Source organism: Arvicanthis niloticus, chromosome 17, assembly GCF_011762505.2.
Source record: "Arvicanthis niloticus isolate mArvNil1 chromosome 17, mArvNil1.pat.X, whole genome shotgun sequence".
In the NCBI taxonomy this organism is placed as follows: Eukaryota; Metazoa; Chordata; class Mammalia; order Rodentia; family Muridae; genus Arvicanthis; species Arvicanthis niloticus.
In genome coordinates, this window is record NC_047674.1 from 11,460,909 (window position 1) to 11,484,102 (window position 23,194).

General features: G+C 44.7%; 1 protein-coding gene across 1 annotated transcript; it reads right to left on the minus strand.

Moving 5' to 3' along the window:
* Positions 1-8,134: 8,134 nt before the first annotated feature.
* Neu4 (neuraminidase 4) lies at positions 8,135-18,348 on the minus strand. Its single transcript, XM_034521899.2, has 5 exons — positions 17,953-18,348; positions 13,352-14,198; positions 11,629-11,861; positions 11,269-11,524; positions 8,135-9,745 (listed from the first exon to the last, which is right to left on the minus strand). The coding sequence occupies exons 3-5, from the start codon at positions 11,827-11,829 to the stop codon at positions 8,763-8,765; spliced, it is 1,440 nt and encodes a 479-aa protein (XP_034377790.1). The 5' UTR covers positions 11,830-11,861; positions 13,352-14,198; positions 17,953-18,348; the 3' UTR covers positions 8,135-8,762.
* Between the last annotated feature and the right edge of the window lie 4,846 nt (positions 18,349-23,194).

Below are 23,194 nucleotides of genomic sequence, written 5' to 3' on the forward strand. Positions count from 1 at the left end.
CAAGCTGAGCAGACATGCTCAAACCTCTGAGGTCCTAGAATTCCATCTGGATGCAATGAAGACACAGCATCAGAGGCTTATCAATTTACTGTCCCCCCCCCCCACTCCTCTTCTAATATCTCAATGCCCATAATCAGCTTGAAGAAGTTAATGACGAGTCAGCGCCCCTATTCCCTGGGCTTGGGGACTAAGGTGGTAAATGTTGGGCTGTCTTTCTAGGGAAAAGTAATGGTTTTGTGGGAATAGATAGGATTAGCTAGGGTTTATTGCATAGCCATAACCTATTGGTAGAAATCTGTACAATTATTATCAAGATGAAGATATAATTTCTTAAATGGCACCAATTTACTTTGATTACAAATTTTAAGGTTTTCATTGGTACGAGCTTCTTATTGATATAAAACTGAGATAAATATTGATACTCTCATAGGCATTGTACCAGTATAACACATTTAGGAATACAAGGCTTAGACCCAGTCCTTCTTTAACTTTTTTAACAGATTTGAGATGGTTAGCCTGTGAGTTAAGGGACTATAGCAAATTCATGGCTTGGAGTTTATTGTTAGGGTGTTTTCTATGTTTTATTTAGAAATAGCTGAGTGGAGTGAACAGACAACAGTCCAGAATACCTTACATGGATAGTTGGTTTTCAAAACATCAGAAGTCCACAGAATTGACATGACAAACATTTCTGTATTAATGTTCATTTTGATTAGAGACCTGTCTGCTCCTGACAGTGTCCTATATTGAATTCTAAGAAGAAATTGAGCATCTTTGGAGTTACTCCAGTTGTGGTGAGACAGCCACTAGGCCAGAATTGCCTCTTTCCATCTACAGACAAATTAATATCCAGAAAAGGACACACTTGCAGAATAGTTGACTGATTATATCTGCCTAGACAGAGTAATCCGCCCTTAATAATTCTGCAGCACTAAGGTCTGTCAGATGATCCTGGGCCAGAAGGCAGAAGAACAGATGCTCCAACGTTTTGTAGTAGAGGGAGTGTCCAGGTGTTCAGAGGTCTCTATAAATTGGCTAAGTTTTAGAAGCTATGCTTTGTGCTTCCCAAAATTATAGTTAACTCAGTCATTCTAGATTTCTGACGGGGTTTAAAACTTATAGTTTCATAGCCAATCCTGGCTATTTACCTTGAGAGAAAAGATTTGAGTGGATGGTTTTCAGCTGACATTCATTTTAAAGCCAAGGAAAAAGCCAGGTTCAGAACTAAGTGTTTTAGTTAGGAGAGATGACAGAGGTTCTGGTTAGTCAACAAAATGATGGACTGGGTATTAGGACTATCTTGTACCTCACTGGTACAAATTGGCATAATTATGCTCTAATTGTATTTTGAGAGAAAAGTTTCATTTTAACAGGAAGGGTGATATGTAGGAGGAGCTAAGGTGGGAGGAGTACTAAGAGGAAGAGAAGGAGTAAGGAGAGGAGGAGAAGGAGAGGAGAAGCTAGGTGATAAGAGAGAGAAAGAGGGGGGAGACAGGGAGACAGATGTTCACGTGTCTCCACCAGTCAAAAATAGTTGATATATCTAGGTTGGGTATTGGGTTACACCTCTGATTGAGCATTACCAAACTTATAAAGCCTTTGATTAACATTTTTAAAAAGTGTACAAATGCAAAAAGAAAAAGGGGGCATAGGATAGGGGTTTTCTAAGGGGGGAATGGGGAAAGGGGTTGGCATCTGAAGTGTAAATAAAATATCCAATAAAAAAATTTTAAAAACAAAAACAAAAAAAAAAAGAATCATTACATCAAGTTTTGTTAGGAGCTGCAGTGAGCGTGACAACATTCGCCATTACAAGATGGCGCGGGCATCCTGTGCTCCCACAAGTAAACAACTAACTGCGCAGGTGCAAAAGGCAAAAGCGCGCCAAAGTCACTGCCCATCCCCGGGGCGTAATATGGGGTGATGAGTGAACAGCCAATCAGAAGTGAACACGCCACTCTAGGGTACATATTGCAGTGTCTTTCCCGGGCTTTGGGTCTTTCCGCTTCTGCTGATACAAGAATAAAGCCTCGCTGTAGTAACCACCCGAACACTGCCTCACGTGTCTCTTTCACGGGCGAAGGGGACTCGAAAAGGGGCGCAGAACAAAGTTTCACATCTAGTTTCACAGAATTCACCAGAGTAGGAGAAAGAAGTAAGAAGGTCAGATATAATAGAATTATTATGCACACCAAGGCCAACTGAAAAACAGTCACGCACAAATGAGATCTATACAGCCGTTGTCCAGGGCTAAGGTTAGGAGAAACGGGAACAACTGTTTTGTACAAAGAGCTACCACAGGGTATTGAGATGTCTCCATCCTGACCTACTGCAGGCAGTCCCTTATTTCAGATGGCGGGTCCCCTGGAGGGATGTGTCTCCTGCTTCTCAGGATCCTCCCAGACACCATCCTCTTTACAAGGAGCTGCCATGGGCTTCTGAGATGTCTCTATCCCAGCCTACTGAAGGCAGTCCTTGTCATTATATGCTGTCCCTAGCAACCCTAGAAGAGATCTGCCAGCCCTACCAGCCCTTCTTACTCCCCTCTGCATGGGCTCTGTCCCGCAGGACACCCTCTTTCCTCCCCAGCCTCCACACTATCTTTAACAATGGCTCAGAATTTGAAGGAAAGGGAAGATAACCCATCTTCCCTCATTAAACCGAAGTTTGTTCTTGTTGTTCAGATTGGAATTCTTTCTTTCTCCACCTGCCCCCCCCTTTTTTTTTACATTTTGCAGGTGCCACCTAGTAAGGACCTTTCCAACCCCGTGGTACAGGAACAGTCCCACTGTGGGGAACCTAACGGCATAGTGTCTTCCAGCAAGGAGGAAGTAACAAGGATTGGAGGATAGTTAAGATCACTGTTTCGTGGTATTTGTTGCTATTGTGATAGTTAATATTATCAACTGACAGGATCCAGAATTACTTCAGAGATAAGATAGAGCGCTACATCTGAGACAGATTGTCTAGATTGGGTTAATTGAATTGGTAAGACCCACCTTAACCATCAACCCATAGGCTTCAGTCCTAGACTGAATAAAAAAGGTAGGAATGACCATAGCAAGGTGGTAATAACCATGTATACCTTCTACTTTCTAACTGCTCATGCAATGTAATCAGCTTCCTGCTGCCATGATGTCCCCTCTATGATATAGTGTATCTTCAAACTGTAAGGCAAAACAAAACCTTTCTCCCTTAATTACCCTTTATCAGGTCCCTCCTACCCCCAGGTTTTTCAAGACAGAGTTTCTCTGTGTAACAGAGCCCTGTCTGTCCTGGACTCAAATTGTAGACCAGGCTGGCCTTGAACTCACAGAGATCTGCCTGCCTGCCTCTGTTGGGATTAAAGGCATGTGCCACCACACCCAACCTTGTGAGAATATTTTTATCATAGCAACAAGACAAGTAATAGAATTATAAAGTGCTCTCTCATCTTAGGAGTATGCATACAGCTCTGAGAGATGCCGGGGGTCAGGGGGAAGACAGATGTTTGGTATGGTATGTGTTGATAAAGGAAGCTGATATGTAGGTATTTGCTCTGAACTGAAAACTATTACCTCCTAGAAGTGCAGTGTGTGATGGCACCTGCCTCCAACCCCAGCACCTCAGATGCAGAGGCAAACAGATCACCCGAGTTCAAAACAAAGCACAGCCTTGGAGCTAAAGAAATATCTCAACAAGTAACCTTTTTACCTTGCTGCACAAACAAGGGACAAGAGTTTGTGTTTCAGCACCCACACAAAAACCAGAATGGTGGCGTGCATATGTAACCTCGGAGCTGGGGAAAGAGACAGGAAGATCCCAGGGACTTACTGGCCAGACCGTCGATATCCAGGTTCCCTGAGGGACGGACCCTGCAAAGCCCCTCACCAAGGGGCAGTAACAACTGCTGAAGGAAAAGGACTTTCTGAGCTGCCTGCAAGCTATGCAGGCATGTCACAGATGCGGCTTTCGTGAGTTTTCACCCATGCTGGGGCAAGCTTTTCTTTTCTTTCTTTTTTAAACTCATTCTTGACTGCATGTATGCATCACATGCATGCAGCACCTGAGAAGGCCAGAAGATCTTATAGAACTGGAGTTACAGATTGTTGTGAGCCTCTGTGGTTGCTAGGAATAGGACTAGGGTCCCCTGAAAGAGTAGCCTGTGTTCTTAGCCACTGAGTCATCTTCAGCCTCTGAAATAGGCTTTTGAGTAATGCAGCTGCCTCGAGTCACCCCTAGCATCTATAAGTAACCCTTTATCTGTGCACCTGTAAGTAAAGACAAAAATATCATTTGTTCAATAAGCTATCTAGGGGTAGAAGCATTTCTCTGGTCTGTCATTGGTGCCCTAGCTAAGACAAATAGAGACTTTTTCATATCTCCCCAGGAGAAGGTATGCAACATAGCTTCCTCATAAGCTGAGACTGGATACTTCTTTCAAGAAAGAACTACTAATTCAAATTCTAATGAACTGGAGAAGTTGCTCAGTGGTTAAGGGCATTGGCCACTATTTCAAGGTACCTGGGTTTAATTCCCAGCACCCACATGGCAGCTCACAACTGTCTGTAACTCAACTTCCAGTAGATCCAACACCCTCACACAGACATGTGTGCAGGCCAAATACCAATACACATAAAATAAAAATAAATTATAAGATTCTGGAGATTTCTGTTTAGCTAACCCACATATGACTATCTGTCCCACAGAAATGCAAGTAAGTCTATTTGTAAGGACTCATGCTCCAGAGTGTTTTTAAGTGGAAACACTGAAAACAATCTGAACATTTTAGAATGAGGACAGGCTGAACAATTACAGTATGTCTATGCTGTAGAATGCACTATGCTGGTTTTCCTATAACTTTTTATTGTGGTAAGATAACACATAAAATTTACCACTCTAATCTGCCATGGTTTGTATATAAAATGTTCCCCAAAACTGATATGCTAAACACCATGCCCACTGTAATGTTCAGAGGTGCACTTTGGGGAAGTGTCTGGATCACAAGGACCTGACCTTATCAATGGATCCATAATCTAATTGCTTGGAAGTGGTAGAAAGTAGGAAATGAGCATAGTCAGAGACTGTGGGTCACAGAGGTGTGCCCTACAGCTACACTTTGGCCCCAGCCCTTGTATCTCTCTTCTTGATGGCTGCCATCATGTGTGCAGCTTTCCTCTCTGATACCTCCCACCATGATTCTTTGCCTTGTCACGAGCCTAAAGACAATGAAGCCAGCTTACCTTATATGATGGTTTGTATATGCTTGACCCAGGGAATGGCACTATTTGGATGTGTGGCTTTGTTGGAGTGGGTGTGGCCTTGTTGGAGTAGGTGTGTCACTGTGGGCATGGGCTTTAAGACCCTACTTCTAACTGCCTGGAAGCCAGTATTCAGCTAGCAGCCTGCAGATGAAGATGAAGAATTCTCAGCTCTTCCTGCACCATGCCTGCCTGGATGCTGCCATGTTCCCACCTTGATGATAATGGACTGACCCTCTAAACCTGTAAGCCAGCCCCAATTAAATGTTGTCCTTATGAGAGTTGCCTTGGTCACGGTGTCTGTTCACAGCAGTAAAACCCTTGGACTAAAACCTGAAACCATGGTTCAACCTAAAGTTTTTCTTTAAGTTGGCTTTCTCTGATATTTGGTGACAGAAATGAGAAGGGAGAAACAGCTGTTTTCAGTTCACAGCTTCTAGCTAGGGAAGACAGGGGGACGGTTCCTCCTCTTTATCTGTGATTCCTGATGGGCTGTAACTGTACCTCAGACTGAAAATGGACAGTGAGTACCTATCTCTGGCTACCCACAACAATGTCTCATGGTCATGCTTCAGGAGCCTGAAACACAGTTGTATTCCAGACAACAGACTTACTGTACATGTTCAACAGTGGAATCTGACACCAGTCAATGGGCTAACGCTGAGGATCAAGAGGAATGACTCCTGTAGACTTTGGTGGGAAGTGCTCAGCTCCTTCCCTGTCTTCAAACTCAGCTCCAAATCCCCTGTTCTTTGGCCCCTTTTATTAGAGCCCTGTCATGGTGCTGGACCCATTTAGGTAACCCATGTTCTCTTCAGCTTTCTGAAAATTCTTTTGTCTTCAAGGTCACATTCTACAGGTTCTGGGGTCAGGGCAGGGCTGTCTTTAGTGGGCACTATTCTACCTACCTGATATCATGTCTATGCAATATTGGAGCTGGTGATCACAGAAGCTAGAGAGCTACATATCACTCAGGAGACTCACAGAAGATGCAGTGCCAGGGAAGCCTGGGCTCAGGAGGGGAAGCATGATCTCAAGGCATAGCAGGCACCACAAAAGAGACATCAGATGTTCTGAGTGGTGAGGAAGGGCCAGATGTGGGATAGGTGGGAAGGCAGAAGGAAAGGCCTTCTGTGGGGACACATTTTTCCTTCCCCTCACATTGTAAGGTACTAAGAGGGTGGGGACATCGTCTACTATGGGTATCAGAAAGCCCACAAAGAGGTGATGGGAATAAGACAGTCTTTTAAGCATATCCCCCAGGGCTGATGCTGGTAGCTCTATCAGAATATGGAGAGAGGGCTGGTAAGATGGTGAGATAGCTCAGCAGGTTGAACTAGCATGGCAATTGGAGTTCAATAACCAGAGCCCTAAAAGTGGCCACAAGGTTCTTCTATGACTTCTACAGGCATTTATTCTGTAGTATGCACATGTGCACATACCACCCAGCACACAATAATAATAGTAATAACAATAACAGTAATAAATTTTAAAGATTTGTTTCTTTTTATGTGTATTGGTGTCTTGCTTGTATGTATGTCTCAGTACCACCTGCATGTAGTGCCTATGGAAGCCAGAAGAGGGAGTTGGATCCCCTGAAACAGGATTTATGGGTTGTAAGCTGCCATGTGGGTGCTGAGAACCAAATCCAGGACTATGTAAGAGCATCGAATGTTCTTAACCTCTAAGCTATCTCTCCAGCCTCCAGATAGATAGATAGATAGATAGATAATGATAGATAGATAGACAGATAGATAGACAGATAGGCAGATGATAGATAGATAGATAGATAGATAGATAGATAGATAGATAGATAGATCACACAGTTTCTCAGCAAGTCATATCTTCAACTACCTCACAATCTACCATCAAGACGACCATCATTAGACATGGCTGTTCAACCATGACCCCCAAGAAGTGTGAACCAATATCAGCCTCCTTCCTTTAAAGCTCACCCAGTCTGTGGCACATGGCACAGTGCCACTAACAGTGAAGGCGGACTAAAACAGGACCCTAAGCCTAAGCACATCCTCCTTCCCTATCCTTCAGGGCCACAGTCAGAGGACCCGCCCCCATAGTCCTTGGCAGCTGACCAGAGCTTAGGACCTAGGAGTTCAGGGGCTGCTGGAAGGCAACTCGGGAAGAAGACTTGACCCTGGCCTTCATGGTGTGCTCTGCTGAGACTCCTGATGGTCTTAAGACTGCTCTAAGCCCCAGTTAGTCTGATACAAAACTCCACTACCTAATGAAGATAACAGGACCCACTTCAAAACAGTGCCCAAGGCTTGGTCAAGGAACACAGAGGTTTAATAGAAATAGTACCCAAAGCAGTAAAGATTTTTCTCGGGGTCATTTTAAAAAAACTATAGCTTTCTAAATCTTCTAATTTTTCTAAAATGGCCATATTCCTGTTGGGTTTTTGTTTTGTTTTTAATTTTGTAAAGAACTGTGCATGCACAGGTGTGTATCATATTCTTCCAGAGGTCAGAGATCAACTTTGAGTCATTCTTCAGTTCTGTCTTTGTATTTTGAGGCAGGGTCTCTCACTGAGACCTGGAATATGCCAATTAGGCCAAGCTGTCCAATCAGAGAGTCATGGGGACTTACTTATCTCTGCCTCTCCATGCTAAGATTACAAGTTCTCCATCAAATCAGGCTTTTTTACGTGATGCTAAAAACAGAACTCAGATTCCCCTGATTCCATGGCAAATGCTTTACTGAATAAGACATCTCTTCAGCCCCCACAGGTTGTTTTTTATAATCAGACATTAGGACTTTAATAAGAAATACAAAAGGGCACCAGGCTGTGGTAATACATGCCTTTAATCACAGCACTTGGGAAGCAGAGGCAGATGAAGCTTTGAATTCTAGGTCAGCCTGGTCTACAGAGTGAGTTCCAGGATAGCCAGGGACACACAGAGACCGCCTATCTTGAAAAAAGAAAAGAAAGAGAACCCAGGGAACAGCTCTGATAGGACAAGAGCCCTCTCCAGAGAAGGGTAAAGAAATGGGCACATGGAGCAGGTCCTAGGAGGTACCCTGCTGCTCAAGTCAAGCTCTGTCCCCTCTAGGTGAGGAGGCTGGCTCCCCAACCTGCTTCTCTTGAAGGAAATTCAGAAAGTAAACAGACCTCAGTCATCGGTACATTTCAGATTGGCTGAGGTTGGCGCACAGTGGGTTGTGGAAAGCGGTGCAGTGACGTCCACTGTCCCTGTTGCCTTCACCCCTGGCAGGCACCCTTGGGGTGTGAAAGCTGAGCAAGGTGCTGATGGGAGATGTGCATGGTAGTCAGAGCAGTGAGATAAAGTACTGGCACCCAAGCTTTGATGTGGAAAGAAAAGTCACAGCCCAGCCCCTTCATTTCTCATTCACACTCAGAAAGCAGCTGGCTCCCTGGTGAGTCACCACCATCGGCCGGGAGGAGACAGAGCTCTCTCCATCCTGGGGTCATCCTGACTTACCCCTGACCTCCTCCATAAAGTCTACCCTTCCTCCCCAGGTGCCCGCCAGAGGGCCAGGCCATCAAGAAGGCCAGCAATGCCCCCGAGGCTTATCCCTGAGACTTGGCATCTCTAAGCCAGTGGGCACGTTCTCCAGGACATCTGCCAGTGAGAACAAGCAAAAAGAAATGTCTTCATAGGAAGCCCTGGTTCCGCTCTCAAACAGACAGGCAAAAGCCAGGGATGCCCCAGGCACAGGCCCAAGGAAGGCGAGATCAGAGTAGCCACTAGGGCCCTCATAGATCACCCAGGGCTCTGTCCAGCTGTGGGGGTTCAAGGGGGATCGGCTCAGGTAGATTCCCATGTGGAGCCGAGCTCTACGCCCTGCTGGGTGGGAATACAGCAGCCATGTGGGGCTCTGAAGCATGGAAGCAGAGGACATGGGGAGATCCGGGGTCCAGGGCGTCTTATCTCCATCTGGCCCAGACTCTAGGCCATGATTCTCTGGGCCCCGGGACTGTGGGTAGCAGGGAGGCAACCTGGGCGCCCAACCTTCTTCAACAAGACCTCTGGCACCTTCCCCTGAAGACTCCTGTACGCTAAGATCGAGGTGTGGGGAACGTGGGGTGTTCACAGGACTCGCTGGCCACCGTTCATCCCGAGGCCCGATGGATGGTGGGGCCGGGAAGCCCACAATGCTACCCTGGCAGCCACGAGCCGTCTCAGCCAATGAAGGCACCAACTCCCCTGGTAAGAAGGAAGTGCCTTCATCAGCACTCAGTGCCTGCACACGGTTACCCAGAGGGCTTCGGGCATTACAGTAGAGGAAGTCTCCGTCCACTGCAGCCAGTTGGCACTCTCCAGAGCGTAGGTTGGGCACAAGGCCTCCACAATGCCAGGAGATTCCATGGTCATCACTGTAGAAAGCCAAGGAGTGGGGACTGGTCCAGCAGATCCTGCCAAAACACTCCCGACGGTCCACATGATAGGTATAAGCGGGAACAAGCAGGCGACCCGAGCGCAGCTGAACTCCGTGGCCTGGACCCACGGCAAAGGTGGCCCAGTCTACAGAGAGAAGCCAGACCCTTGGGTTAGGAGAGCTGACTGTCTCCCTATACCTGAATGCACCTAGACCGGAAGAGCCTGTCAAGGCTGTCTTCAGAATCCTAGAGGTCTACTTGGTCAAGTGTTTTCTTAGTTTTTAAAAAGACTTATTTGTAACTATGTGCACATGGAAGGCACACACATGAGTGCAGGTGTCCATAGAGGCTAGAGGTGACAGATATCCTGGAACTGGAATTATAGGTAATTATGAGCTACCCAGTCCAAGGGCAGGGGACTGAACTCCAGTTCTCTACAAGAGCTGTAAATCATACAAGCTCTTAACTAACCCTGAGGCATCTCTCCAGCCCCTAGGTCAAGTGTTTTGCTTTTTGTCTTGAGATGCTGAGCCTAGAAGGCAAGCTAAACAAGTCATCCACCACTGAGCCACTCCCCAGCCATTGGCCACCAGAGGCTTGACGATCACCATCAGAGCTCAACTTCCGAAGCAGGTGCCACCCAAGAGCAGAGGAAGGAAGAGGCCTCGGATGGGGTTTTTGGATGAGCCCTTGTGCTGGCTGGTTTTCTGTGTCAACTTGACACAAGCTAGAGTCATCAGAGAGGAAGGAGCCTCAGTTGAGAAGATACCTCCATGAGACCCAGCTGTAAGACATTTTCTCAACTAGTGGTCAATGGGGGAGGGCCCAGACTATGATGGATGGTGCCATCCCTGGGCTGGTGGTCCTGGGTTCTATAAAAAAGCAGGCTGAGGAAACCATGGAAAGCAAGCCAGTAAGCAGTGCCTGTCCATGGCTTCTGCATCAGCTCCTACCTCTGGGTTCCAACCCTGCTGGAGTCCCAGTCCCAGTATCCTCCAATGAGGGATTATGACCTGGAAATGTAAGCCAAATAAACCTTTTCCTCCCCAACTTGCTCTTTGGTCATGGTAATAGAAACCCTAACTAAAAGAGCCCTGTTTCCTTGTCCTCCTCTCAGGACCTGCCATGTCCTGTAACCCCTAGGGCCACAGCAGGGCTCTGGGTAGTAGGGAGAGCAGTAGACAGTCAATCCTTGGAGAGTAGGGACTGCAGAGGTAGAAAAAGAGACTGAATCCCAGAGACCAGAGCTGAATGAAGAGGAGGCAAAAAAGCAAAAGGAAGAGGTAAAAAGATAGGTTTGGAAATAAAAGACTCAACCCTCCTCACAGACCAAGACAAGAAGAACCTCTGGTGGGCTTAAATTGCCAGCCCTGCCAGCAGGCAGTGTGAAGAAGTTGGCCAACATCTAATTGGCCTGGCACTAAAGGTGCTTGGGACATGCCAGACAGTCCTGAAGTCGGTGTTAGGAGGTCATTACCCTCAGGGGAGGTGGGGCAGGAAGCTGGGGAGAAGAAAGGCAGAGTGGTCCATCAGGTAGTTGGTGGACCTATGCAAGGGACAAGCCCAAGTCCACTACAGTCCACGCCCATCTTTCCCTATCAGGTCCCTACCCACTCTACCCCTCCACCCTACCCCAGCAGCCCACCCCACACATCAGATGCTGCCTACCCTGCAATGCAGCACCAATGGCTTCCTCAGTAAGATCTCGTACACCACCCCAGGTAAGGCCAGCGTCACAACTGGTCACGCAGCAGAGGCGAGCAGCGTTCTTGCCAGTGGCGATTTGCACGGCCTCCGGTGTGTGACCCAGCACGGCAATGAAGAAGAGGAAGATGGTTCCGGAGTGTTCATCCAGCACCGGGCAAGGGTTCATAGACCTGTGCTCCTCCAGAACTGCAGTCTCCAGTACATTCAGAGCGCCCCACTGAGGGAAAGAGAAACAGCTGGTCAAGACATCTGGAGCCTGTCCTTAGTCTCCAGGGATATTGATAAAGCTGGGGTTCGGCTTCTTCTACACCTAGCACTCACCCGCACTGAGCCCCTGGTCAGTGTGCCCCTCCGTAGCACCAGGCGGTGGGCATGGGAGTCATCAGGGCTAAGTCGCTGTTCCGCGAAGGCCAGCAGGGTAGGTCTGGGAGGCACACAGAGCAGCGCAGGCACACGGTAGGTCAGGCCAGTCCTTTCTCGCTGGAAGAGCACAGTTCTCTTGGGAATACGTGAGGGCCCCATGCCCTTCCGGTAGGAGCAAGGCACCAGGGAGTCTGTTGGGGAGGAGGCTCCACAAGTTTACATGGCCACAGACATGCCCCATGCCCACCTAACCATCCTAATGGCACTTTCTAGCTGCCTAAGCCCAGATTTCTCACAACCCATCCCCAGGCCCCTCACAGCCACACTGTGCCCCAAATGTCTATGGAACTGGCCCCTTCCTCCTTTCCAAGCTGCTCCTTTGCCAGGCTACCTAGCGCTGGAGAGCTGGGCAGAAAAACCATATCCTACCAGCTGGTGTGTCCTGGACACTCATCTTCACAGAACTCACCCAAAAAAAGAGTACAGGCAAGTGGACAGAATCAAACAAAAAAAATGGGGGTGAGGTGCTCAGTGCCTGCAACTATGGTATGTGAGACCAGGGAAGGCACATCACACAGCAGGAGCAGATGAACCCTGGCACCTACCCACATGGCAGCAGGCGGGAGCTCCAGAAGTCTCCATGTTGAATAGCTTCAGACACAGGAGATACACCCACTGAACCCCTAGCCTGCCTAGGGGTTTGGAGGAAAACAGCAGAACGACCCTTATCTGCAGCATACCCCAAGTGGCTCTCATACGCACCAGAGAGAGTGCTGGGGGCAGGGTTGATCAAAAGGCAGAAAAAGAAAAGCCAAGAAAAGCAGAGAAGCCCTGGTGTAGCCCTAAATGGATTCCTCCCTGACAGAGCAAGGGTCAACGTGAGGCTAAGAAGGTGGCGGAGGGGTAGACACAATTCAGAGGATGTGATGACTAAGGAAGAACAAAGGTCTCTCCTCATGGTCGTCTACTGTCCTGTCCCCCACTCTACACCCCGCCCTAGCAGCCACTTCCTAACTCACCCACAAACCAAGGATCAAGTAGCTATCAGTCTGTGCAATCAGAGCCCTGCTTATGATCACCTTACCCCTTCTTGTCCATATAGCCACCCCCTTCCCCATGCATCCCCATCTATGGGGCCCTGGACCGAGGGACAGCTGGGAAGTGCTTCCACACAGAACTGAAGCCACAGGAGGGTGGCCAGGCAGTCCCAGAGCATGATTTCTCCCCACCTAACCTCCCACACAGGAGGACTTATTGGGGGTATGCTGGGAGTGTGGACTGAGTCTGCCAGAGACCGCTGTCTGATTTGCAGTGCGGCAGACCAGAAGGTGAGCGTACATAGCTGCTGTGGGGTTGATGGGGAAACAGGGCAGGGATTGCTTTACCCACAGGACATGAACTGTCCAAGCCCACAGCCATCTAGCCAGACCACTGCCAGGCAAGCAGCTTGTGGCCAGGCACCCCAGGCCAGGACACAGCCAGGCACACAGCACACACCAGTCACTCCTGACCAGCCTATCATGAGCCATACAGAAGAAACCAGTTGAGAACACCAAGAGGAAGCATCCTAGCATAGTACCTGGACAAAGATCAAGTCTTTGATCAAGTCATCCTCAGTAGTAACCTAGTATGACCTCACAGATTGGAACACAGGATAGAGAAGTAGAGGACCGTCACTCACGTAAAGCAGTATCCGGCTCCGCAGACCACAGAGGGCTGTGTTGACCACCACTAGCTCCAAGCCTTAGGTCCTCTGAGTCTACCAACCACAATCTGGGCCACAAGCTCCGTGGTGCACACTGTCTTGCTCACCCACTGCTAGCGCTGGGGCTTCTGAGCAGCTTCCTGTCTCCTGGAAGACCCCAGCTCTGCACTCAAAGGGCAATTGTACCCAAGTAGAAGCAGGTGCAAGAAGCCACATGTCGCTTCAGACTGAACAGGCACAAGAGAGACATTCTCTGTATATTTGGATGGTTTCCCAAAGTCTAGGACCATAAGAACTGTGAATTTAGCCCTCTGAGAGCCCGAGCCTACTCCCCAGTCTGGAAACAGAGCAGGACCCAGAGAGGCTCCAGATACGATCAAGTCATTCCCATTGCACATTGGGTAAACTGAGGTCTACGAAGTGAATAGGGCTGTCACGCATTAGAGGCATCCTTTTCTGAGACAGCGCTGGGTTTCCATGGAGACCTCAGTCAACAAGTAGGACCTCCCCCATACCGCTGCCCAAGTGGCCCATTCAGTAAGTTCCAGGGACAGGGATTGTCCAAGAATACGGTGTTTCTATACAGACTCATGCCATTCTGACTGAAGTCTTCCTTGGGTGAAGAGTCACAGAGAGGAAATTGAAGTCTTTCAGTTCTGGCAGAGATGGTACAGCTTGACTTGGGTAAGCTGTTACCCTAGAGCACCAAAGCCAGCCAGGTCTTTGCCTCACACCCTTGCAGGCCACCCCATGTTTGAACTTGTCAGCTTCATCCCAGGGAGGTCAGATTCCTTCTTTGGGTCCTTGGCCAGTCAGATAACATCTGAAGACACAGATTCTTCTCTTAAACTCTAATAAAAATTGTCTTAAGGATTCCTCCCAAGTCCATTGTTAAGTTCTTTTATGAATTTTTTATTTTTTTAAGATTTATTTATTTTATGTGAGTACACTGTTGCTCTCTTCAGACACAGCAGAAGAGGGCATCAGTTCCCATTACAGACGGTTGTGAGCCACCATGTGGTTGCTGGGAATTGAACTCAGGACCTCTGGAAGAGCAGCCAGTGCTCTTAACCACTGAGCCATTTGTCCAGCCCCATAAATTTTTAGTTAAATTAAATTAATTAATCTAACTAATGAATTGATGTAAAAGAATTTTATAAATTCTTTTTAATGAAACTGAGAAGTCAGCGAAGGCCTCCCAATTTTTCCAGTAACATGACAACACTGAGGAGACCCCAAGGCTGCTCCCTTTGGCATACATTATACATTATATTGGCAAACTGTGATGTGCAGATGGAGCTCACTGAGGATTGCCTCTAGAAACTGTGCCACCATGCATTTCAGGAAAAAAAAAAAAATAACAAAACCGGCCAAGAATAAAAGCATTATTGAGAATAGCTGGAGGTAAATTACTTCAAACAGAAGTTAAATTTTTAAAGATTTATTCTAATTGTGTATGTGAGTATGTCTGTGTGTGGGTATATACACATGAGACAATGCATACGTAATTATATATAAAGATGGATTTTTGAAAGTATACGTGCAAATCTTTCACTTCTATGTATAGTTTGTCGGGTTTTTAAAAGATTTATTTCTAGTGTGTGTGTGTGTGTGTGTGTGTGTGTGTGTGTGTGTGTATACTAGTGTGCATGTTCCCTTGGATACCTATAAAAGTCAGAAGAAAGCATTGGCTTGCCTGGTGCTGGAGTTACAGACCGTTGTGAGCCACCTTATGTGGGTGCTGGAACTTAACTGATCCTCTACAAAAGCAGGATGCACTTAATGGCTGAGCCATCTCTCCAGGTCCCATTGTCAATTTTAAGTTAGACTGTTGATTTTTTTTTTTTTTTTTACTAACATAGTACTAAGCAGTTAAAATCTCAAATTGATCATGATGAGGTTTTCTAGGTTTGAAGAAACAGTACAAGTGTAACACTGAAGCTGTGCTTAGTAAGGCTGACACCCAAAAACATTACCGGTGAGCTATACATTGATATCCTTAGTCACCTGAAGTGTTCTCCTATACTGTTAGGGACCTCAACTCACAGGCCAAACTGGGATTTGGGGCTTTAACACTGACAGGAATTTTGGGGCTAGCTGGTATAATGAAGATATTTTTAGTATGGACTTAGGCACCAGGGTTAAGAGAAAGCAAGTCATTCGAGGAGAAAATAGGGGGAAATTCAGTTCTCAAAATAGAGTGGTTTTACAAATGGGAGGAAGTTTGGGTTTTGGTTTCATTAATTTACATCCATTCACTCCACATCCTGATCAAAGCTCCCCTCCCATCCTTCCCTCGTATGGCCCCTCCTCTTCTCCGCTGAGAAGGGACACACACACACACACACACACACACACACACACACACTCCGTATCATCCCATTAGGCACATCCTCTCCCACTGAGGCCAGACAAGGCAGCCCAGTTAGGGGAACAGGATCGACGGACAGACAACAGAGTCAGGGACAGCACTGGCTTCAATTGTAGGCAGCCTGCATGAGAACCAAGCTGAATACCCACTACGTACGTGCAGGGGCCAAATGGGAGTTTTCAATACAGTATAAATTTTTCTCTTTAATGTTTATATTAAAAAACAAACTGATGAATTTTATATAGAGAAACTATCTCCTAAAGAGTTAGAGGGAAGGAGAAAGCAAAAAAGAAAAAAGAAGAAGAGCATAGGAGATGGTTATCAGAAGTAGGAGATGGTTATCAGAAGTAGGAGATGGTTATCAGAAGTAGGAGATGGTTATCAGAAGTAGGAGGTGGTTATCAGAAGTAGGAGATGGTTATCAGAAGTAGGAGATGGTTATCAGAAGTAGAAGATAGTTATAAGGAGTAGGAGATGTTTGTCCAGAATAGGAGATGGTTCTCAGAAGTGGTCTTAAGTTCTGACATACCCTCTAGATATTCTCTAATACTTTATCAGCTTTTTATTCTTAATGTCTCTTAACTTAGATGTCATTTTTAAAGCTTCTATTAACTCTTATAAATTACCAGTTTTATTATTTTGGTGAGGTTTTTTTTTTTCCTACTAAAATAAAAGTGTGGTTTATTGGAGCTGAGGAGATATCTCAGTGGTTAAACTCACCACTCTTTAGAGGATTCAGGTTCAGTTCCCAGCACTCACATGTCAGCTCACAACCACCTATAACTCCATATCGAGGGCATTCAGAGCCACCTTCAAACTTCTGTGGTCACGCCAGGCATCCACACAGTACACACACACACACACACACACACACACACACACACACGAAAATATTCTCACATAAAATAAAAATAAACAAATACTTTTTTTTTTTTTGGTTTTTGCTTTTTCAAGACAGGGTTTCTCTGTGTTGTCCTGGCTGTCCTGGAACTCAATCTGTAGACCAGGCTGGCCTCGAACTCAGAAATCCGCCTGCCTCTGCCTCCCAAGTGCTGGGATTAAAGGCGTGCGCCACCACCGCCCGGCAAACAAATACTTTTAAAAGGAAAGAAAATAATCTACAGTTTATTTATTCTTGGAGATTGTTTCATACACACATCAAACAGACCAACAAATTAATAAACAGTAACTTCATATAAAAAAAAAAAAGAGAGAGAGAGAGAAAGTGTTTGGTTTTGGCCTTTTTCATCATTTCATACAAACCAACTAAATAAAGTACACCCCCCCCAAAAAAAAATGTCAGTGGAATACTCAGAATATGACTTTGTTGGTGGTGTTTTGCTTTCTTTTCTTCAAGATCTCTTTTTCCTCCTTTGAAATTATAATGAACCTGGTTATACCACAAGGAAAGGAAGACACAGAGCTAGGTAACGTGGTACACATCTTTGATTCTAGCACTTGGAAGCAGAGGCAGGCAGATCTCTGCAAGATTGAGGCCAACCTGATGTTCAAAGTGAGTTCCAGGACAGCCAGGGTTATGTAGAGAGACCTTGTCTCAAAAAGTCAAAGGAAGGGGGCGTGAAGAGCTGGCTCAGTGGTTAAGAGCACTGACTGCTCTTCCAGAGGTCCTGAGTTCAATTCCCAGACACAACATGGTAGCTCATGGGATCTGATGCCCTCTTCTGGTGTGTCTGAAGAGAATGACAGTGTACTCGTATAAGTAAAATAAATAAATCTGAAAGAAAGAAAGAAAGAAAGAAAGAAAGAAAGAAAGAAAGAAAGAAAGAAAGAAAGACACAAAGAATCAAAGAAAGAAACAAAGACACAAAGAAAGAAACAAAAAAGACAAAAGGAAAAGGACTTAGAATGTACCTAAGGTTGGGGTTGGTTACTTTGTATCACCAAAAGTGACTGATACAGCTGGGCTGAGGTGGTACAAGCCTTTAATCCCAACACTTGGGAGGCTGAGGCGAGTTCCAGGCCAGCTTGGTGGAAAAACCTGTTCCGAGGGAAGCCAGAGCTGTTACACAAAGAAACCCTGTTTAAAAAAAAAAAAATGGCTCACACCAAACAATACATATAAAAATATAAAATATAAATTAGAAAATGCAAAATTTTATTTTAAATTATTTTTTAAAGTATAATTATTTTTTATACATATAAATATTTTTGACTGCATGAATATATTCCATGTGTATACCTATACCTAGTGCTAGCTGAGTCCAGAAGGGAGCATCAGATCCTCTGGAACTGTAGTTATAGGTGAATGTGAGCCGTGTGGGTACTGGATACCCCCAAACTGGGTCTTCTACAAGAGTAATAAGTGCTTTTAACCTCTCTCCGTCCTCTCTTTTTAAAACACTTGTAGGAAACAAAAACAAACAAACAAAAAATCAGGTCCGTGGAAAAACCAAGTTCGGCTCTTTTTCTTCTTCCTGTTACAAATTCAACCTGGTCAACAGTGGGCAGCACTGTATCCTGCAGGCAGGCAGTTGGGTTGGCCTCGCTAATCAAATTCTGAGACCAGCAATGAATGAACAATCGGCTAGGTCATGGTGGCTTTTTAAATCTAACATTTCTTTTTTCTTTTTTTTTCCTTTCCTTTTCTCTTTCTTTCTTTCTTTTCTTTTCTTTTCTTTTTTTTTTTTTTTTTTTTTTTTTTTTGACTGTCTAGTCAACATCATAAGCCCTTTGCCTCTTGGTCACCTTCAGCCGCCCACGAGCCTGTAGCTGCCTCAGCATTTTCATCTTCATCGCCATCTTCTTCCTCTAACTCATCGTCAGCCTCCTGCTCCCGTCTTACTCATGAGCGATCCAATACAGGAGCACAAAGGAGAGAACACTCAAGAATTCTGGCAAAACGGCATCTGGAGTGAAAAGGGCTGCAGGAAGAAAGAATCCTGAGGTTACTTTCTGGAGCATCTAGTTATGGTTTCTTTTTTTTTTTTCCTTTTTAAAAAATTTTCATGTATTTATTAGATATGTATTTTTATCTTTTTTTTTTTTACAATTCAGTGAGGTAATTAATTTTACATTTTTCCTTTTTCTTTCTTCTTCTCTCATACAGTACCTCCCAAACCCAGCTTGTCCCACTTCATCTGCTCCACTCTCCCTTCCTCCCTGCTCCTCGTGATCCACTGCTTCTGTTTCCCTTCTGAAAAGATTAGGCCTCCCAGTGATGTCAACCGAACACATAACAAGACACAGTAAAACTGCTTCAACCAATATAAATATGAGGGTTTATGATTTTAAATCTTAGTTCAAATAGACTACCCGCTTATGAGTCATTTTATTGCCCAGAACTTCTAGAACTTCTGTTTCATTAAGCACACAAAATAAGTCTACTTAGAAATGCAGGAACGAGACATTCATGTACATGAGCCATTCTGGTTCAAACTACCAAAGAGAATGTAAACCAAACATTTTCAAAGAAAAGAAAAAAGTATTTACCAAATAAGGTCCTAAACAACCAGCTCAGAATGCACAAGAAATGGACCAAGAGAGGTCAGAGTTCAGGAAAGAACTGACTAAAATCTACCTGAAAAGTCCACGTTGCCAGACAGCACCTTGCTCTCATCCAGGGGATTCCTTAGGGGAAACGTGGATAATTCTCAGGGCCTCAAGTCCAGGCTCCATAATTGTCAATACAAAACTCACAATTTTCAACTCAAATGACATAGTTTGGATCAGCAGTTAAGAGTACTGGCTGCAGCTGTATATGTAGGGGAGGATGACCTTGTTGGGCATAGATGGGAGACGAGGTCTTTGGTACCTTGAAGGCTGAGCACTGAGGGGGGGGGGGGAATCTGAGGGGGGAAGGGGGATTGGGGGGTAGGTGGGTAAACACCCTCATAGAAGCAGGAGGAGGGGGATGGGATAAGGGGTTCCTGGGTGGTGGGTGGAATGTGGTAAGGAGATAAAATTTGAAATGTAAATTTATATCCAATAAAAGAGGGGGGGGAAGAAAAGCGGTTAGAACCAACATCCTTAATAAAATGTCAGCCCTCTTTTTAAAAAAAAACTGTCTTGATACTAAAATTTGTTTTGAGAATTGTATATTGCAGAATGATCAGCCTTGGTGTATCTACTCAACAAGCAAGCTGGGCAGACCTGCTCAAACCTCTGAGGTCCGGGAATCCCATCTGGAGGCAGTGAAGACACAGCATCAGAGGCTTATCAATTTGCTCTTCCCCCCACTCCTCTTCTAATATCTCAACACCCATAATCAGCTTGAAGAAGCTAATGAAGAGTCGACACCCCTATTCCCTGGGCTTGGGGACTAAGGTGGTAAATGTTGGGCTGTCTTTCTAGGGAAAAGTAGTGGTTTTGTGGGAATAGAGAGGATTAGCTAGGGTTTATTGCATAGCTATAACCTATTAGTAGAAATCTGTATAATTATTATCAAGATGAAGATATAAATTCTTAAACGGCACCAATTTACCTTGATTACAAATTTTAAGGTTTTCATTGGTACGAGCTTCTTATTGATATAAAACTAAGATGAATATTGTTACTCTCACAGGCATTGTACCAGTATAACACATTTAGGAATACAAGGCTTAGACCCAGTCCTTCTTTAACTTTTTTAACGATTTGAGATGGTCAGGCTGTGAGTTAAGGAACTATAGCAAATTCATAACTTGGAGTTTATTGTTAGGGTGTTTTCTGTTTTATTTAGAAATAGCTAAGTGGAGTTAACAGACAACAGTCCAGATTACCTTACATGGATAGTTGGTTTTCAAAACGTCAGAAATCCACAGAATTGACGACAAACATTTCTGTATTAATGTTCATTTTGATTAGAGACCTGTCTGCTCCTGACAGTGTCCTATATTGAATTCTAAGAAGAAATTGAGCATCTTTGGAGTTACTCCAGTTGTGGTGAGACAGCCACAAGACAAGAATTGCCTCTTTCCTTCTACAGACAAATTACTGTCCAGAAAAGGACACACTTGCAGAATAGTTGACTGATTATATCTGCCTAGACAGAGTAATCCGCCCTTAATAATTCTGCAGCACTAAGGTCTGTCAGATGATCCTGAGCCAGAAGACGGAAGAACAGATGCTCCAACGTTGTGTAGTAGAGGGAGTGTCCAGGTGTTCAGAGGTCTCTATAAATTGGCTAAGTTTTAGAAGCTATGCTTTGTGCTTCCCACAATTATAGTTAACTCAGTCATTCTGGGTTTCTGACGGGGTTGAAAACTTATAGTCTCATAGCCAATCCTGGCTATTTACCTTGAGAGAAAAGATTTGAGTGGATGGTCGTCAGCTGACATTCATCCTAAAGCCAGGTTCAGAACTAAATGTTTTAGTTAGGATAGATGACAGAGGTTCTGGTTTGTCAACAAAATGATGGACTGGGTATTAGGACTATCTTGTACCTCACTGGTACAAATTGGCATAATTATGCTCTAATTGTATTTTGAGAGAAAAGCTTCATTTTAACAGGAAGGGTGATGTGTAGGAGGAGCTAAGGTGGGAGGAGTACTGAGAGGAAGAGAAGGAGTAAGAAGGAGAGGAGAAGCTAGGTGATGAAAGAGAGAAAGAGGGGGGAGACAGGGAGGCAGATGTTCATGTATCTCCACCAGTCAAAGATAGTTGATATATCTAGGTTGGGTAGTGGGTTACACCTCTGATTGAGCAATACCAAACTTATAAAGCCTTTGATTAACATTTTTTTAAAAATGTATAAGTGCGAAAAGGAAAAGGGGGCATGGGATAGGGGTTTTCTAAGGGAGGGGGATGGTCAAAGGGGATGGCATCTGAAGTGTAAATAAAATATCCAATAAAAAATGGAAAAAAAAAAAAAGAGTACTGGTTGCTCTTCCAGAGAACCCCGAGGGCATCCACATGGCAGCTCACAGCCACCTATAACTCCCATCCAAGGGGATCCCACACCATCTTCTGACCTCAGATACCAGGTCCGGATACACAGACATAAAAATAGGCAAAACATTTATACACATAAAATAAAACGTTTTAAGAAGACATAGTTTATTCTGGAGGTAAATATAAGTGGTCCTGCCTGAAACGCCCAGATTTAGGGTACCCCAAACTCCATGTTACAACGTGATAGTAGTTTGATAAAAAAAAAATTTGAGTGACAGTACCAAAGAACAGTCATAAATTAAGGCACTTCTCAAATACATCCATAGAAATACGAGGTAGGCAAGCTAAAGTGAAGTGGGGAGATCTCCTCTATAGACCATGAATGCTGTCTGAAGACACTCGGAGCCTTGGGGCTGGTGAAAACTAGGGCTCTGTTAAAACATTCCAAAGGCCTTATGTGTTAATCAGGGTTATCAGGCAGAGATGAGGAAGCTAAGGAAGGGCCAGGATGGATTGTGAGGAGGCTCTGAAGCCACTACATTCCAGCCCCTCTACTGTCAGAAGATCCTGGTCTTCTCATCAGCACCTCAGAAGGTTCAACAACGAGAGGGTGTGGCTTCTTCTCCTATTCAATATGGTACTGGAAGTCCTAGCCAGAGCAATTAGACAACAAAAGGAAGTCAAAGGGATACAAATAGGAAAGGAAGAAGTCAAAATTTCACTATTTGCAGATGATATGATAGTATACTTAAGTGACCCTAAAATTTTCACCTCAGAACTCCTAAACCTGATAAACAACTTCAGCAAAGTGTCTGAATATAAAATCAACTCAAATAAATCAGTAGCCTTTCTCTATTCAAAGGATAAACAGGCTGAGAAAGAAATTAGGAAAATGACACCCTTCACAATAGTTACAAACAATATAAAATACCTTGGAGTGAATCTAACCAAGCAAGTAAAAGATCTGTATGACAAGAACTTCAAGTCTCTGAAGAAAGAAATAGAAGAAGATCTCAGAAGATGGAAAGATCTCCCATGCTCCTGGATTGGCAGGATTAACTTAGTAAAAATGGCCATCTTGCCAAAAGCAATCTATAGATTCAATGCAATCCCCATCAAAATTCCAAATCAATTCTTCATAGAGATAGAAAGAGCAATTTGCAAATTCATTTGGAATAACAAAAAACACAGGATAGTGAGAACTATTCTCAACAATAAAAGAACTTCTGGGGGAATCACCATTCCTGACTTCAAACTGTACTACAGGGCAATAGTAATAAAAACTTCATGGTATTGGTACAGAGACAGGCAGGAAGATCAATGGAATAGAATTGAAGATCCAGAAATGAACCCACATACCTATGATCACTTGATCTTTGACAAAGGAGCTAAAACCATCCAGTGGAAAAAGGGCAGTATTTTCAACAAATGGTGCTGGTTCAACTGGAGGTCAACATGTAGAAGGATGCAAATCAATCCATTCTTATCTCCTTGTACAAAGCTCAAATCCAAGTGGATAAAAGACCTTCACTTAAAACCAGATACACTGAAACTAATAGAAGAGAAGGTGAGGAAAACCCTCCCTCAAATACCTAGGCACAGGGGAAAAGTTCCTGAAC

What these genes read in the sequence shown, in the direction of transcription:
- Neu4 (XM_034521899.2), bottom strand. Translation starts at nt 11,829, where the DNA reads ATGGGGCCCTCACGTATTCCCAAGAGAACTGTGCTCTTCCAGCGAGAA. An exon ending in TGACCAGGGGCTCAGTGCGG is followed by an intron (nt 11,525 to 11,628) that starts GTGAGTGCTAGG and finishes TCTTTCCCTCAG; the next exon opens with TGGGGCGCTCTGAATGTACT. An exon ending in CATTGGTGCTGCATTGCAGG is followed by an intron (nt 9,746 to 11,268) that starts GTAGGCAGCATC and finishes TTCTCTCTGTAG; the next exon opens with ACTGGGCCACCTTTGCCGTG.